Source organism: Aulonocara stuartgranti (genome assembly GCF_965226115.1).
Source record: "Aulonocara stuartgranti genome assembly, chromosome: 18".
Taxonomy (NCBI): Eukaryota; Metazoa; Chordata; class Actinopteri; order Cichliformes; family Cichlidae; genus Aulonocara; species Aulonocara stuartgranti.
This window is the reverse complement of record NC_138954.1, coordinates 27,325,347-27,342,574: the sequence shown is the minus strand read 5'-3', so window position 1 is coordinate 27,342,574 and position 17,228 is coordinate 27,325,347. Positions and strand designations below refer to the sequence as shown.

Below are 17,228 nucleotides of genomic sequence, written 5' to 3'. Positions count from 1 at the left end.
CATTTGTAGTGTAAAATAGTTTGTGTTAATTTATATTTGAGCAGCTCACATTGATCTGATAAAATCCAAAGATCAGGTGTTTCCACATGATAAATAAAGCTTTTGGGCTTTCTGTGATTGGCAATGCAACCTTGAATTTAAGCCAAGTTTTCCAGGAAAATATTAAGGTCAAATTGAGCCCCCCACTTTCGACACACACACCCACGCGCACACACATTTTGCCGAAAGTAAGATGCAATTATAAAATACTTTCTCACTTTGAGCACGCAGTCTGATCAAGGTAATCCATCAAAGTGAGACACGTCAAGCGACCATTTCACAGCCCTTTAATAGTGGCTGAGGAAAAAAAAAAGGCAGGCTGGCCTTGGCCCCATTAAATTCTCTGGCTTTAGCTGTGTGTGTGTGTGTGTGCATGGGGGTATATAATTTTGCAGGAGCAGCTCTGGTGATGGGAGACATATGGAGCTGTGTGCTTGTGAGGCAGTTTAGAAGTCCTTGGTGACATTAATCTAGTTTTGATGGTCCATGTCAATCTTCTGCACGACATGCGTGTTTTCTGTATTATAGTCCTGGGAACTAGTTCTGAGAGATTTATAGGCAAATGCACAGAACCCCTGAAGTCCCGTAGAGTGATTTCGTTCAATCTTCTGCGCACGGGATAATAACTGCGGCAGGTTGTTCCACTTGTGAAATTTTAAATTCACCCATCGAACATTTCAAACGTTGCTTTTTCTTCTCACAAAACAGCAATACTATACCTTTCATACAAGGCCTAAAACATGTGCAATTAACATATTTTACAGGCTTGTTTGCTGTGTCTTACAATCCACTGGGGAACCAGAGACGGCTTCTGCTGTGAAAGCACAGTCGAATTTAATAAATGCAACGATTTGGATGCTGGGAGCCCAATAAAGATCTAAAAAAAAGCATCATATTTCATCCTTGCCTACCTCAGTGTCCCAGGGTATATGTTATCTTAATGAGTCTTCAATTCCTTTGGAATAAGCAAAAAAAAAAAAAAGAAGTTCATAATACATGCCTAGTCTGCTTCTGTGGCTGATATCCACCCATCCAAACATTTTGGCCATGATCCAGATTAATTCCTTTTTGGAGGAATAAAAAAAAGTGCCTCTTCCTGTGTTTTGTAGACTTTAATTCCACAGGTATGCTTATCTCCTGAGAGAGAAGACAGGCAAATAAACGCTCACAGATTTACTCCAGCAGTAGATGAACTGTAGCTTGCTCTGCCTCAGTTTGCAGTTTTAATACGTGCTGGGCTCCCATTGCTGTTGTGTATGGAAAACCTGATAAAACAAAGGAAGGGGTTTGCATGCAAATGGCATATTTTGAGAAAGCACCCTAATACTGTTGAAGGATTTAGTCACTCAAGCAGCAACAACACAATTGCTGGGACATTTGAAGTTAGAAACCCCCAGACCATGAAAGATGATTCATCTACCCACGGGGATGTAGAGAAGTCAAACACCTTTAATGCTACGTGTGCGTGTGTGTGTGTGTGTGCCCAGGCTTTCTTTGCACCATGTGTTTGCCACTAAATTTACTTTATTTGCATAGATATAGTGAATCAGCTTTGCCACTTTTAGAGAGAGAATGAGACACTATCCTCTATTGCAAACCTATTTTTAGCTCGAGCAGTATGGCACGAGGGGTGACAGCGCTGGCCAGTTGGTTGTTTGCTCCACCACGTTGGTCCAAACTGAAATGTCTCAGCAGCACCGGATGCATTGCCATGAACATTTTAACAGGCACTCATGATCCACACAGAATGAATCATTTCAGCATGACCATAAAAGGATTTGACAAACATAAATTGTGCAACTGAAATCACATTCATTTAGTCAACAATAGCACTGTTATGTCTTACAAAACAGTAACGCAAGTAAAATGTGTAATATGTATTACACTATGCTACGAATATTTTACTAGATATTTTGTGCATCTTGCTTGTTGAGCTGTTATGCTGAAAATATTTTGAGCATAAACACTTAAAATCTTTAGATTGCTGAAATATCTGAAGATGATTTCTATCAAAATGAGATGTGTCTTTGGTGGGATGTGTTTAGTTTTATTTATTTATTGTCTACATCTGCATCTCATTACCCTCCTGTACCCAATTCCTGATTGCCTTCATGTGTATAAACAGCCTTGTCTGCATTTCAGTTTTTGTCAGATCGTCTGCTTTTGCCTTGTGGAAATCAACATTATATTCTTGGACTACCTTTTGTTTGCTGCCTTCTTTGGACAGGAACTACCAGTTTATGACCTCAAGGTGCTTTTATATTGTAAGGTGAAGACAAGAGCAACAATCAAATGACCACATCTGAGCAAGCACTTAGCAACAGTGGGAAGGAAAAACTCCAACTTTAAACTCTTTTAACAACTTTTAAGGGAAAAAAAACCGAAGAACCAGGCTCAGGGAGGGGCAGCCATCTGCTGCGACTGGTTGGGGATGATGGTAAGAAGACAGGACAAAAGAAACTCTGTACAAGAGAGATGGAAATTAATAACTAATGATAAGATGCAGAGTGGTGTATAAACACATAGTGAGTGAAAAAGGGGAGTGAACAAGAAACACAGCATCTTGGGAAACTCCCAGCAGTCTAGGCCTATTGCAGTGTTACAAAGGGAGGATTCAGGGTCAGGCTCTTCTACAGACGAGCAGCCTGAAAGCTGAAGGCTCTGCCTCTCATTCTACTTTTAAATATTTCAGGAACCACAAGTAAACCAGGATTCTGAGAGCAAAGGGCTCATTTGGAATGATATGGGATTATGACATCTTTAAGATAAAATGTTGTCCCTTTGAGTCCTGAATCTGCATTTGGATCCTGCAACCTTGAATTTCATGACATAAACAGACTGACCAATATACATGATAAACATGGAAACAGTGTCATGAATTACTGTACCATACCATCGTCTAAAACTGCTGAAGGATTCTGATGCCATGAACATTTCTTTTGCACTCATCTCTTTTCCTTCCCCATGCGTTTATATGCCACATTTTATTTTGTTAACTTTTGTCTACTTTTGTCTCTGTTTGTGTTTTGTCCTGTTTGTTGTTTAGTTGTCTCTCTGTGATCCTTTGCTCTCACTCACCAAGCAGATGGCTGGTTCCTGTTAAAAGAGAGGTCTTCTCACAAGCACCTGCTTGTAACGAATCATCAGATTCTTCACTGCAGGATCTTTACTTAACTATATGAAATGAGATGACTGTTGTTAACTAGCGTTATATATGTAAAAAAAAAAAGAAAAAAGAACGTAACATGTATATGATATAAGTTGTGATGAAATAAAAATAAAGATGGTAGAAAAGTTTGAGAGGGAAAAGAAAAAGGACTGAAAACACATAACATGCTACCAGGACATGGCACAAATGTCCTTGGTTTCCATCACTAAACCCAAAATAACTTGTAAGTATACCCATCTGGCACAGTTCACATTTTGAAGCAGTACCTGCTAAGTTCTATCAGTCACTCAGTCTGTAGCTCATAGGAGAAATGCCAGAAAGAGGTGAAGTCTCTGAGGTGTAAAGCTCACATACTGTTTTCCAAAAACAGAAAACATGGAAGCATCGTAACTCCCAGGTCTGTTTGTCTACACCGATGCACTGTGGAAGCAATGATTTACTGTACCTGTTTATTCTCTCAACCAGTGAACTTCAGTTCAGACATTTATATCCTCTGCAGATCATCCCTGCTGCTTGCTGCTCCCCAGTTTGGAGATTTGGGGCTATTTGTCAGCTTTATAAAACTGATCAGTGGGTTAGTTGAGAAGAAAGCCTTGGCATGCAGTTACTATCCTTACTTTAGAAAAAAATAAACAAAACATTATCCAAAATGACATGTTGTTAAAGTAGAGTTCAGCTAAACTGCCACATTTTAATATTTTTATACTAGATTTATATAACCTTTAACCAGAAATGCATTTCTCTGAAGCGTGGCTTTGTGCAAACAAATTACCAAATCGCCGTTACCTTGATCAGGTTGAATGTTGAAGTTGCAAGGTTGCAAATCTAATGATGCATTTTGTAGTCAAAATTAGTTTAAAAAAATATAATTATTTTTGAATTGTTAAGCACGTATTAGAAAGCTGAAACCTTTCTAATACGTGTATGGCTACATTCAGGGGGCAGTTAGCTTAGCTTAGCTTAGCATAAATAGTAAAAGAGGGCTAAAAAGAGCTACTGTGTCCTTGTTTTTAAAAGATATACCTACAATCATCATTTAAAACAGATAATATCAAAGACACATCGTGTTTTATTTTACCTTTAACTTGCATAGTTAACCAGTGATGTTAAAAAAGTGAACTTTAGATAGCTATGCTAGTTTTTTTCTCCTGGTTCCACTAAATAAAGTGAAAACAGCAACTTACAACCAAAAGACAAATAAGTATTGTTCTCAAAAACACACTTCAAGCAGGAGTTGAGTTTTGAATAATATGAATATAAAATGAATTTGTCAGTGGCTGATTCATGGGCTGTGAATACAATCTGACTGTTCTCCACAGCAGCAGTCCCACGGGGGGATGCTGTTTTTTACCAGGCGTGCAACATAATACACTATTTATGAATGTTCATGTGAAATTTATTGCAGCTTTATTTGGTATAAGTATGTGCGCTCACATGAGTGTACAGTGTCCACACTGGTGCCTGTGTGTATGTGTGTTGTTAAGTGTGTTTAAGCTCCAGAAGGTCTCTAAGCCCATGTTGCTCCCACAGTCATAAATGCAAGCTGGAATTATGCAGGTGCACTTAAATTCTGCAAACAACCCTTAATTCTTAATTTAGATATTAATTAGTTTCCCTGTTACTTGGCAAGGGCCTGTGATTTCCCCTGACACCGGGCATGTTTGTAACTGGGACGTCTGCTGCTTTGTGCCGCAGAGAAACATGTAGGAGACTCAATAACACCAATGAAACAACTTTATTAACTGAGACCAAACGCAGCGGCCATGAGAAGAAACACATACAGTAGGAACTGTAAACTACTTTATTCAGATAGTGCCATCTGTGATAACTCCTGGGACCCATTATATGATTCAGATTCTTTGATTTTTCGTTTCAGTGATGGATGAAAACTCAGTGAAGCACTGAAACCCATGCGCAGTCTTCAGCATTATAAATTGTGCACCCTTTTCTCATGCTAGAACTGAGCCAGAGCTTAAATATATTTTGCTATAAGTGCAAATATTTCGGAAGCTCTACATAGCTTTACTACAAGGGGAAGCTAATGCTTATTTTGAAGCCAGAATTGCTAAAAGCCTTAATGTTTGAAGAATACTTTCAACACAATAAAAGTGCCTCTAATTTTGATTTCATATTAGGAAAGACCTGGAGCAATTCCCTCTCCAAGCAGAAACAAGATGAAATTATACCTGCACATGCTCGGCAGGATTCTCAGTCTGTGTGTCTTTGCCGCAGGCTCATTTTACTATGGCAGAAGTTTTGAACAAAAAAGAAAGAAAGACAAAAAAACTACACTGAGGTATAAAATCAAATTTTTGAATACACAGTATTTTTCTTCTGCTGTCGAAAGTTAAAGGTGACTGCAGCAAGTTAATCTTTAGGTTCTTGGTTAAACAATAACTTGAGCAACTTATCCAAATATAGTCTGTTGCTAGGTAACATACAAGATTTGATCTGGGATGGTAGATCTGCTGTGGTAACACAGGGCTGCAATTACCCCTGAGCCACATGGGCACAATGTAAGCACCTTGTACTCTACTAACATTTTAGAAAGAAAGCTGTGTTATCTCAAATGCGTCCATTAAAATAAAGCAGCTGATCACTGAATACTTTATAGTATAAAATCTATTTGAGTTGAAACAACTTTGATAGAAAGTCTGATGACATATATACCTGTAGGTGATTGCATAAGACTCATCTGAACTAAAAAGCTTCTATAAAAACAAAATTTAAAAAAGCACACAACTTGATGCCAGATATCTAAAAGAATTTAAACTAACAGTATATACATTAAGAGAAAACACATGATTACATGTTTACTTTAAAGCATGTTTTTATTCTAATATTTTTAGTGCCACTGTTACAATTGTCCCCTGGGGGTGTTTGTTACTTAGTGTAAATTCTTGTGTTTAATGCATCATAAGACCGACTATGTAAATAATGGGGTTGGGTCACATATATTTTATGTGACAATGTTGTACGATGTCGTGTTGATACAGGGACACCAAATAACTTTTTATTAAATAAACTAAAACAGTCTGGGAATACATGAAGAAGAGGGCCGATTTCATGCATCGCCATTTTTAGATAACATCGGCTTAACTGGTTGGTGATTGCACTGAATTTATTTCACATTCTGCGACTGATTGCAACTTGTGGTGATTTAATAGTTGCCCAGAGCTCGAGGATGTTGCATGCTCACAACCACTTTTAATCGCAAGGCAAGTGCACAGGTCGCCTAATGAGAGGCAACCAAAATAGTTACAATTTGACTTGCTTGTTGACAGCTTGCAAATAATTGCTGTCTAACTTATAAATGCAGATGACTGCCAACATTTTGCCTTCAGTCTAAATGAGTCTTTGTCACTGAACACAGCTGGCTGCCAGTTGTATTCTGATTATATTCCTATACAACAGTAAGGTTCCCAAGTATAAATGTAATAATTAAATTTTCTGTCCATGTAGACGGCAACAGATACATGATTTTCGATTAGTTATCAAAGTTAAGTGCTTTATTATCAGAAAGAGATGGCATGTAATTACTAACCATTCAGTTCTTCCGCTGGTCCAGTTCAGGTTGGCAGGGCAAGTGGAGCCTATCCCACCTGTTTTAGCGTAAAAGGTGGATACACCAATCCAAGCCTGTGATGGACAGGACAACCACCTATGGCCAATTTAGAATCACTAGTTAATTTAATGTGCATGTCTTTGGATTGTGGGAGGAAGCTCGAGTACCAGGAGAGAACCAATCCCGTCTTTAAGTGATGACGTGATGAATCCTGCTTTCGGGCCCAAAGTACTCAGCATTTAATAAGGCTGTTGTGTGCTTAACATGTTTTGATGCGTTGTATCTTCTCCTATTTAATCCAACAAGCCCCTACAAACAGTCAGTGATCACTGTCGGCCTCTCTCAGGTTTTATTACCTCTATTCATTTTAAAGCTCAGTTTTTAAAACCTTAAGATATAAGTACAGCTCAGCCCATGCAGCACTTTATTAATGACTGTTACGTCCCCTGGCTAGTCTAGGGGGTTGAAGGGACGAACATAAATGTGGATAGAAAAGGAGGAGCCAAGATGGTAATTCTAAAAGGTTTATTTAATACTGGTGATGGGGTTCAGACCGAGGTGTAACGTCAGGGAGAGCCAAGGCCAACATAACAAACAAAACATCCCTGACGTAGAAATAAAAGAAACTTACCTAACTCCAAAGAAACAAAATACATACAACCTATAACCATAACCTACCTAACAACACATAAACAGGAGAAAACAGGGTGTCAAAACAAAAGGCAGCTCTCCCCTACAAGCAGTCTGAACATGAAACAACAATGCTCACACAAACTACAAAGGCATGCAAGCCTTCACAAGTATGGCACCCAAAATGGCCAGAGGGCCCAGAAGCACAGCTCCACAGGCCTTAAGTAGTGCTCTGCTGATTACCAATTAGCCGGACTCTGCGCAACATCCAATCAGGACAGAGGAGGTGGAGCCTGGACAAAACAAAGGGTTAATAGGGAGAAGAGACATCCTCCTGGGGGATGTAACACCCCCACCCAGAAAAACAAACGTATAAGTTTGTTAACCTTACACCATCACATTCTTGAGAGGGCATCGGCCACAATATTTTCACATCCTCTCTTATGCTTTATTTCAATGTTGTAGTTTTGTGAAATTAAAGCCCACCTCATCAATCGTTGATTGTTGTTATACATACGAGAGAGGAACACGAGAGGATTGTGATCAGTGAAGACCTCTACAGGTTGGGAAGTAGATCCCACATACACGTCAAAATGCTGAAGAGCCAGAAGCATGGCCAGAGTCTCCTTTTCAATGGTCGAGTACCGCCTCTGATGAGTATCGAACTTCTTGCCAAAGAAGCAGACAGGATGACTCACTCCTTGTCCATCATCCTGAAGAAGAACAGCTCCAGCCCCCACCTCACTGGCATCCACTTCAAGCTTGAAAGGTTTAGAAAAGTCTGGAGCGACAAGAACAGGTGAACTCGACAGAAGACCTTTTGCACATTCAAAAGCATGTTGACACTCAGGACTCCAAATGAATGGTACCTTCGGGCTGCACAGGTTTGTCAGTGGTGTTACGACTTCAGAAAAATTCCTACAGAAACACCTGTAGTAACCAACCATCCCCAGAAATCTGCGCAGCTCATGGCGTGTTGTTGGCACAGGAAAGTTGAGGATGGCATTAACCTTTGCACTGATAGGGCGAACCTTGCCCTGTCCCACTTCCTTTCCAAGGTAGGTCACTGTAGCCTTACCAAACTCGCATTTAGCCAAGTTGAGGGTCAAGGAAGCATCAGCTAAACGCTTGAACACAGTGGTTAAAGTGTCGACATGCTCTGACCAGTTGGAAGAATAGATGACCACATCATCAAGATAAACATTACAGTTCGCCACACCAGATAATACAGTTGACATTAACCTCTGAAAGGTAGCAGGAGCATTTCTCATTCCAAATGCCATGACTGTATATTGTAAAAAGTGATCAGGTGTTACGAAAGCTGAGATTTCTGATGCTCTTTCTGTCAGAGGTACTTGCCAATAACCTTTAAGAAGGTCAAGCTTACTCACATAAGCAGCAGATCCGACGCTGTCAATACAGTCCTCAATACGGGGCAGTGGGAAGGAATCAGGTACTGTTACTGCATTTACCTTGCGGAAATCTGTGCAAAAGCGAGGTGTCCCATCTGATTTTGGCATAACCAGGCACGGAGAACTCCATGGACTATAGCTTGGGATAGCCAATCCATGCTTCAGAAGGTAGTCTACTTCTGTGTTCATCATTTCCCTTTTCGCCATATTCACACGGTAAGCATGCTGCTTAATAGGCACTGTATTCCCAACATCAATGTCGTGCTCTATTACAGTAGTACGGGAAGGCATGTCCCCAAAGAGTGTTAAATGAATGTTGACGAGCCTTTCAATGTCCAACTGTTGCTCACGGGTCAAGTGGGACAGATATATAGACAACTGGGACAGTACCTCAGAATTAAGCATTCTGGCATTCTGGTAGCTGGCATCACAAAGTTTGAGCCCGTCTTCATCTAAACTTGACCTCAATCCTGAGGAAGAGTTCAACAAGAGAGTTTCTGGAGATGAGATTTGCTCTGACGGAGATGCCACAGGCTTATCTGCGGTGCCACAGAAAGAGTCAGCTCTAGAATGAAAGGATTTGAGCATATTGAGATGGCACAAGCGTGTTTTACGCTTCCTATCTGGTGTTTTAATCACATAGTCAGTGTCATTTACTTTCTTATCCACCTGATATGGTCCACAGAAGCGGGCAGACAATGCAGAGCTAGCAGTTGGTAGAAGAACCAAAACCTCGTCACCTGGATTGAAAGATCGAGGAACGGCTTTCTTATCATACCAACTCTTCATCTTCCCCTGAGCAGAGGAGAGGGCTTCTGCAGCTGCCAACCTGGCCTTATGGAGGCGCTCTCTGAACTGTGAAACATAATCCAAAACATTAGTTTTCACAACATGATCTGTTGACAAGAACTGTTCTTTCAACAACTTCAAAGGTCCCCGAACAGAATGACCAAACACTAGTTCATTTGGGCTAAACCCAAGGGACTCTTGCTTAGCTTCACGCATGGCAAACACCATCAGGGGTACTCCCTCATCCCACTCTTTTCCAGTATCCAAGCAGTATTTCTGCAAAGTTGCCTTGAGTGTCTGATGCCAGCGCTCTAATGCTCCTTGAGACTCAGGATGGTATGCACTTGACACAACATGCTTAATCCCCAGAGTCTGCATGACCTGCTTGAAAAGTTTAGACAGAAAGTTAGTTCCTTGGTCTGTCTGGACTACTTTTGGTAAACCAAAAGTAGTGAAGAACTTTGTCAAAACTTTAATCACCAAAGGTGCAGTTATTCTCCTGAGTGGGACAGCTTCTGGAAAACGAGTCGAAGTACACATTGCAGTCAGTAAAAACTGATTACCATTCTTTGTCTTGGGCAATGGACCAACACAGTCCACAATGACACGTTCAAAAGGTTCACCAAGTACTGGTATAGGATGAAGAGGAGCTATAGGAACTGTCTGGTTTGGCTTTCCTGCAATTTAACATGTTTTACAAGTGCGGCAAAACTCAACTACATCAGCCTTCAATCCTGGCCAAAAGAAATGGTTGAGTATCTTGTTGTACGTTTTTGTAACTCCCAAATGACCAGACAGGGGGTGCTCATGTGCAAGGGAGACTACGTAGTGACGATACTCAAGAGGCACAACAATCTGATAAGTAGTGCTCCAGTCACAGTCATCAGAACAGCTTCCCTCTACGTCTGCTGTTAAACTTGGGTGGGCAGTCCACTTGCGCATCAAGACCCCATCTTCCAAGAAATAAGAAGCCTTTTTATTTCCTGTTTCAGAAAGAGAAGTAAAGCATTTAGTCAATGAGGGATCAGTCTTCTGAGCAGCAACAAGGATTTCACGTGTGACTGGCAAGTCTAACTGTGGGAGATGGAGATCCTTCCACTTCTCAGTAGTATCCTTTGAACCACTTTTAAGATCAATCAGGGTTTGCAAACCATCTGTAGCCAGAGCCTGAGCCAACGAAGAGTCCGACAAATCAATTTCTGCAGCTTCACGTCTTGCTTGAGCCCTGGGGAGAACACAAGCAGGAAAAACAGATGGAAAACATGTTGCTAGGTCGTTGCTCTTCAAGTTTGATTCTGGATCATTTGTTACTTCTGGAACAGGTTGCACTTTTCCACCAGCAATATCATTTCCCAAAATGAACTGCACCCCTTTTATGGGCAATGAGGGGCGTACTGCCACAGAGAAGATGCCATTAACCAACTTTGATTTGATGTGTACATAATGCAAAGGAGCTTCGACATAGCCCATTTCAACTCCTTGAATCAGAATACTACCATGACAAGAGGAATGGTCACTCAGGGGTAATACATCAGATAAAATCACAGATCGTGACCCTCCCGTATCTCTGAGTATTCGAATGGGTTTTTCATCCTCAGGCTTCCCAGTCAATGACACAGTGCCATCTAAGAGGAAGGGTTTGAAGCAGGGATCAACTCCTTCACTTTGATCCCTTCTCTCAGCACAGATGGTTTTAATTAAGCCTACTCCTTTTGGTGACTGGTTCTTACGCTTCAAAGCGGGACATTCAACAACAACATGACCAAGTTTATGACAATAGAAACATTCCCTTTCAGTCCTTGGAGCAAAAGTCCGTCGTGGGCTTGAAGGATCCTTTCGTGGGGGAGGTTCCCTGGTGGTAACTTCACGTTTCTGCACAAAAACAGTTTTATGAGTCAGCACAAATTCATCAGCTATCACAGCTGCTTCTTTCAAAGTGGAAACCTTCTGTTCATTAAGGTGTACAACAATGCGTTCTGGCAGGCCATTTTTGAACTCTTCCAGCAGTATCAGTTCACGTAAGGAGTTGTAGTCAGGAACTTTACTTGCTGTTATCCATCTATCAAAAAGAGTAGCTTTTTCACGAGCAAACTCTACAAAAGTCTGATTTGCTGTTCTTTTGTGATTGCGAAAGCGTTGCCTATACGCTTCGGGAACAAGTTCATAAGCAGCAAGGATAGCAGACTTCACTACATCATATTTCAAACTTTCTTCCAAAGACAAAGCAGAACAGACTTCTTGTGCTTTGCCTACCAATTTGCACTGAAGAAGCAATGGCCAAACTTCTCTCGGCCAGTGCAATGACGCCGCAACACGTTCAAACACATTGAAATATGTATCAACTTCTGATTCACGAAATGGAGGTACCAACACAATGTTTTTACTCACATTGAAACCACCTGGGTTTACATGGGAGGAGGTTGTTTCATCAACAGATGAATTTGCAGAACTAGGTTGAGTAGTACTTCTTGAAGTCTGTGCCTGTAACTCCAACTGACGCAGTCTGACCTCCCTTTCAATCTGCAACTCCAGCTCCAACCTTTTCAGCTTTAACACCTTTTCTGTCTCTGTTTCCAACTCCAACCTGCGAAGTTCCAACTCTGCCTGACGAGCTTGGGCTTTATCCTGAGCCTCCAATTGTAATTTAGCCAAACGTACCTTGAGTAATACTTCTTGTCTTGAACGAGGAGAAGATGGAGTAGCAAAAGAAGGTGAGCCATTAGTGCTTAAATTTTCCACCGTTTGTTGCTCCCCAGCAGCAGGGTTTTGCCCTTCTTCCTTTAACACAGCAGGCTTCAGTCCTTCGTTAGGGGACCTGTCAAGAGGAACTGGCAAACGAGGTGATTTAGAAACAGGAAGCAGGCCTTCGTCTACAAGTTTGTTTGAAACAGCAGTTTTCAAGTCCTCTTTCACCATTTGCCTTGATACATTTAACTCAAAGTGTGCTGCTATAGCAAACAAATCATGTTTTCTACATACGTTTAGCTCCTCCCAAGAAGGATTACTCAAAAATGCACTCAAAGTGAAAACACCAGTTGCCATACTAACTACCTCTGCCAAATACACCAGCAGAAACAAACAACTCCAAACCTTCACCATCCACAAATGGATTAACCAGGACTTTTCTCCCGGATGAGCCCCCAATTTATGTTACGTCCCCTGGCTAGTCTAGGGGGTTGAAGGGACGAACATAAATGTGGATAGAAAAGGAGGAGCCAAGATGGTAATTCTAAAAGGTTTATTTAATACTGGTGATGGGGTTCAGACCGAGGTGTAACGTCAGGGAGAGCCAAGGCCAACATAACAAACAAAACATCCCTGACGTAGAAATAAAAGAAACTTACCTAACTCCAAAGAAACAAAATACATACAACCTATAACCATAACCTACCTAACAACACATAAACAGGAGAAAACAGGGTGTCAAAACAAAAGGCAGCTCTCCCCTACAAGCAGTCTGAACATGAAACAACAATGCTCACACAAACTACAAAGGCATGCAAGCCTTCACAAGTATGGCACCCAAAATGGCCAGAGGGCCCAGAAGCACAGCTCCACAGGCCTTAAGTAGTGCTCTGCTGATTACCAATTAGCCGGACTCTGCGCAACATCCAATCAGGACAGAGGAGGTGGAGCCTGGACAAAACAAAGGGTTAATAGGGAGAAGAGACATCCTCCTGGGGGATGTAACAATGACTAACCTTGTATTGTGGATGGATTATCTCAGTTGTTCTCCTGACTGAAGATCGGTCCGTTTACAGCATCCTGCCACGCGATTGCATTTGTCCCTAACCATCGGGAACCCTCACATTAACTTTTATCGAGTGGAAAAAAAGTTAGCGTTCATCCTCCAGTTTCACTGTGTTTATGTTATGCTAACATAGCTGTGTCGCTAGTGATCACGTAGCACATCGTGATATACCAGCTACCCAAACTTCAGTTACCCTACAAAGGTCACTGCTGTTTATTTTCCTGTCTTCATTTATGTCAGAAGTGATAGCAGAGCTGTATGTCTTAATTTGTTTTGGAAATCCCACAGTCAGAACATACATACAGAACATACAACATTAGGGTTGCCAACTCCCTGAAAAATAAATAAGGGACACCTCGTGGCCAGGGCCGGGCAACCCAGTTGTCTTCACCCTTCCCAGTGTGGTAGCTCTTTTTTTGTGTGTGAAATTATTTTTTAATCATTTGACTTGAATTTGATTTAAGCAGATGCATATTCTTTGTGATATGACCATATGGGAAACAAATGATCATTTAGCCATTTATTTTTAGCTCAAAATGATAACATTAACACAATAAAACAGGACTCTCTCTTAAACAGAAGCCTGTCATGCTTAACTTTTGAGAATATAAGTAAATCTTTCTTTAAAAGAACTCTGTCCTGCTTAACTTAAAATTATATAAATTAATAGAAAGCAATAGAACGAAAAACATTCTTGTAACAGTGCACATGTAGTGCATTTAGTACAATTGGCTTCAGTTGAGGTATTATTTCAGCTTTTCTAATGCTAATCAGCTGCTCCTGTTTGTAAACCCGCTTGTTCCCATGATTACGCATCTTAACTCATCATCATTATTCATCTATGTATTACTTTTATGTATTAGTCATCTATTTGTTGTAATCATCTATCCTTGCAGTTGTTTATTACACAAAATAAATTATATTATCACAGTTCTGGCCACATAGCGCTGATATTCACTGCACATGCCCATATTAACCTTAACCAGAGGGTTTAAAAACAAACAAACCAGTGTTTACATACCATATCTGCTTCTGCCGTGGCCTGGTGGACAAAAAATTGGTTAAGGGTTCCCCGAGCTTTCACGCCCCTCATGTTCTTCATGTGCCCACCATTAGAAGCATGCCTATGGAAAAAGTGCGCCGGCACACAGTGCAGTACGCTTTATAGGTGTTATCGTGCACTTTTCCAGCCAGGTGTTTTCCTTTTCCCATTCCTCCCTGTACTTTTGCAGCCTTTTTTTTTCTTTCTCTGAGTGATCAAACATTGCTGCTCTAATGCTGGGCTTACACTGTGCGATTTTTGGCCCATTTTGAGCCGATTTTTGAGTCGTGCGACCGATTTGGCGATCGGCCCGATTTTGGCCTTCATCGTGCATCGTGTAGTATACGTGGGGTAACGAGAAGCGATTAACACCTCACGACCAGCTCCCGATCATCAATCGCTCGTGAGGGTGTCACCGCAGCTGCTCACACTGCTCACGCGCAAACACGTAAACGTCTGTGAAAAAGACGGAGCAGCAAGGCTGTGCAGCGTGTGATCTGGACACAAGCGATGGAGGCACAACTTGTAGAACTTTGGAAAGCTCATCCGAGTCTTTTCGATGTGGCATCACAAAATTATCACGACCACAACAACCGTGAAAATAGTTGAATTTACACTGCTGCTCAATCACAGCTGCCTGATCAATGTTTTTCATTAGCAATTTAGCAAAGTTGATGGTGGTGGTGTGTCTGTGTGAGTGAAAGACGGAGAGAGAGAGCGAGCAAGCGACAGATTTTCTGTTATAACCAGTGTTGGGACTAACGCGTTATTAAGTAACGCGTTACAGTAACTACGTTATTATTGTGGTAACGAGCACGGTAACTAGTTATTATGCTAAAATCAGGAACGCGTTACTCGTTACTGGGATTTAGATAGGGTCGTTACTCGTTACTTCGTGTGGTGGCTATCGCGGAGCTTCCACAGATTCAGTAACATTAGCAAGTGGTGGAGGCCCGCAGGTGGATGAAGGAAAGGGGACGCAGAAGGAAAAGAGACCCGAGGCGGCCGCCGGTCGAAGTGTGAACTGAACTTCAGGTAAGAAGTTATGACCTGCAGTCTCTCTGGGTCAGATATGAACCAAGTTTAGGTGGAGTTTATTTTCGTTATTCTGACTTTTTCGTACTGCGTGCTAGCTAGCATGACGGAGTTTCTATACAGCTGGGTGGGTGCTATGAAGTTAATGATGTTGAACTTTATTTTGTTCATAAGTTATTAGAGTTGCCAACCGTCCCGTCTGGTATTCAGAGAAAATATTACGCGTTTCTTATTGAGGTGAAAAGGAACAGTTTGTCCCGTAATTCAGCTACAATGAAAAAGGCACAAAGCTGGAGTTATTCTGTGTCTTTGCTGCACAGCTGCCTCTTCTTCTCTCATCCTCTCCCCCCTCCCTCTCCCGTTTCTACTTCAATCATGAAAACTGATCAATGATCAGCTGATCGGCTCTCTTGTTTGTTTATCGCTCACTTTGTGCCAGAAAGAGGAAACCAGCGGATGTGGCGCTAAACAACAGCAGCACGTTTAAGCTTGATCAGCTGTTGTTAGAATTTATTTAATATTAATTTCTAGTATCAGCTGATGTTTGCTGGAGCCACAGCTGCAAAAAAGCTGCTGGTCATGATATGGTTTGGTTATCTGGTGAGAGGGAAACATGAAGATGAAACCAGGAGATGTCCTTACTGAATCATCAGAGCTGAACAGGTGATGGAGAAACAGGTTTACCTTTTAGGTGACATGAATGAGTTGAAGGGAAGTTATGAACTGTTTCTGAGAGACAAATAACACCAGGATCCTTTTTTAGGTAGCTGACAGCTGGTAACTGTGCAGGTGCGGATCTCAAAGTGTTGCCAGGGGGGCAGGTAGGGCATTAACAGGGAAAGGGGGGCACAAAGAAATACTTTTCTTTCTTATTCTCATTTAAAGTGTCTCGCTTTTAAAAAATAATTATCTGAATCTTACAACAAACGATTGATAGATTGATGCATATATACCATCAAAACAGTGTACATCACTGTCACAACAGTGTTTGTTTTCATTCAAAGGCTTTATGATTTTTCCTATAATGGTGGGCCGGTCTCTAGTCAAAATGCCCGGGACGATTTTCTGTCCCAGTCCAGCCATGTATGCAGCTCATCTGCAGTCTGGTGTTGCCTACATCTTCCTATTCAGAAGGCAGAATTTCTGAGTTCTGAGTACAATCGAAAGCACCACGACTGCAGTTTTTGTGTTGGATGTAAAAGGCGCACATGACTCTGTGACGTAGGCTAGAATCATGGCAGCAGTCAATGACGGTCCAGGCGTGGGATTTCTCTCGTGGAAATATGCACATTATCTTTTCCTTTCTATTGGTAGGTGGCACAGTGTACTTGTGGCAAGTAAGCAAGCTAGAAGACTGGCAAAGTTATGGAAGAAACACATTAACAAGAGAATTCTGAGTAAAACCAAAGTTACTTTCCCTAGTAACTAGTTACTTTGAAAGTAACGAGTAACTTGAAGTAACTGAGTTACTTTTGAGAGAAGTAACTAGTAATCTAACTAAGTTACTATTTTAAAGTAACTTACCCAACACTGGTTATAACCTTCATTTTATGGAGGCACAGTGTGCGCACTCAGGTCGCATTAGAGCATCGGGCCGTATAGTGTGAGACCTGCATCGTGACCTATAAACTTCTAATCCCTGTGAGTCAATCGTGCAGTTTGAGCAGGAGCTGAATAACGTGACTGAAAAAATCGCACAGTGTCTGCCCAGCTTTAGGTGACTGTCATCCGAGACTTGCACCACAGTGTCGGCGTTTGTTTCCCTGTTGGCCATGCTTCTTTTTGTGGTCATCTGT

General features: G+C 41.4%; 2 protein-coding genes across 3 annotated transcripts in view; one reads left to right on the top strand and one right to left on the bottom strand.

Annotated features, from left to right (window-relative positions):
* The window catches only part of gpr158b (G protein-coupled receptor 158b), an 85,484-nt gene that overhangs the window by 22,234 nt on the left and 46,022 nt on the right, over positions 1-17,228 (top strand). The window lies entirely within an intron of this gene.
* Positions 8,950-12,520, bottom strand: LOC309694711 (uncharacterized protein; the record flags this gene model as incomplete). Its single annotated transcript, XM_082514921.1, has 2 exons — positions 8,950-11,476; positions 11,993-12,520. The coding sequence occupies 2 exons, from the start codon at positions 12,518-12,520 to the stop codon at positions 10,289-10,291; spliced, it is 1,716 nt and encodes a 571-aa protein (XP_082371047.1). The 3' UTR covers positions 8,950-10,288.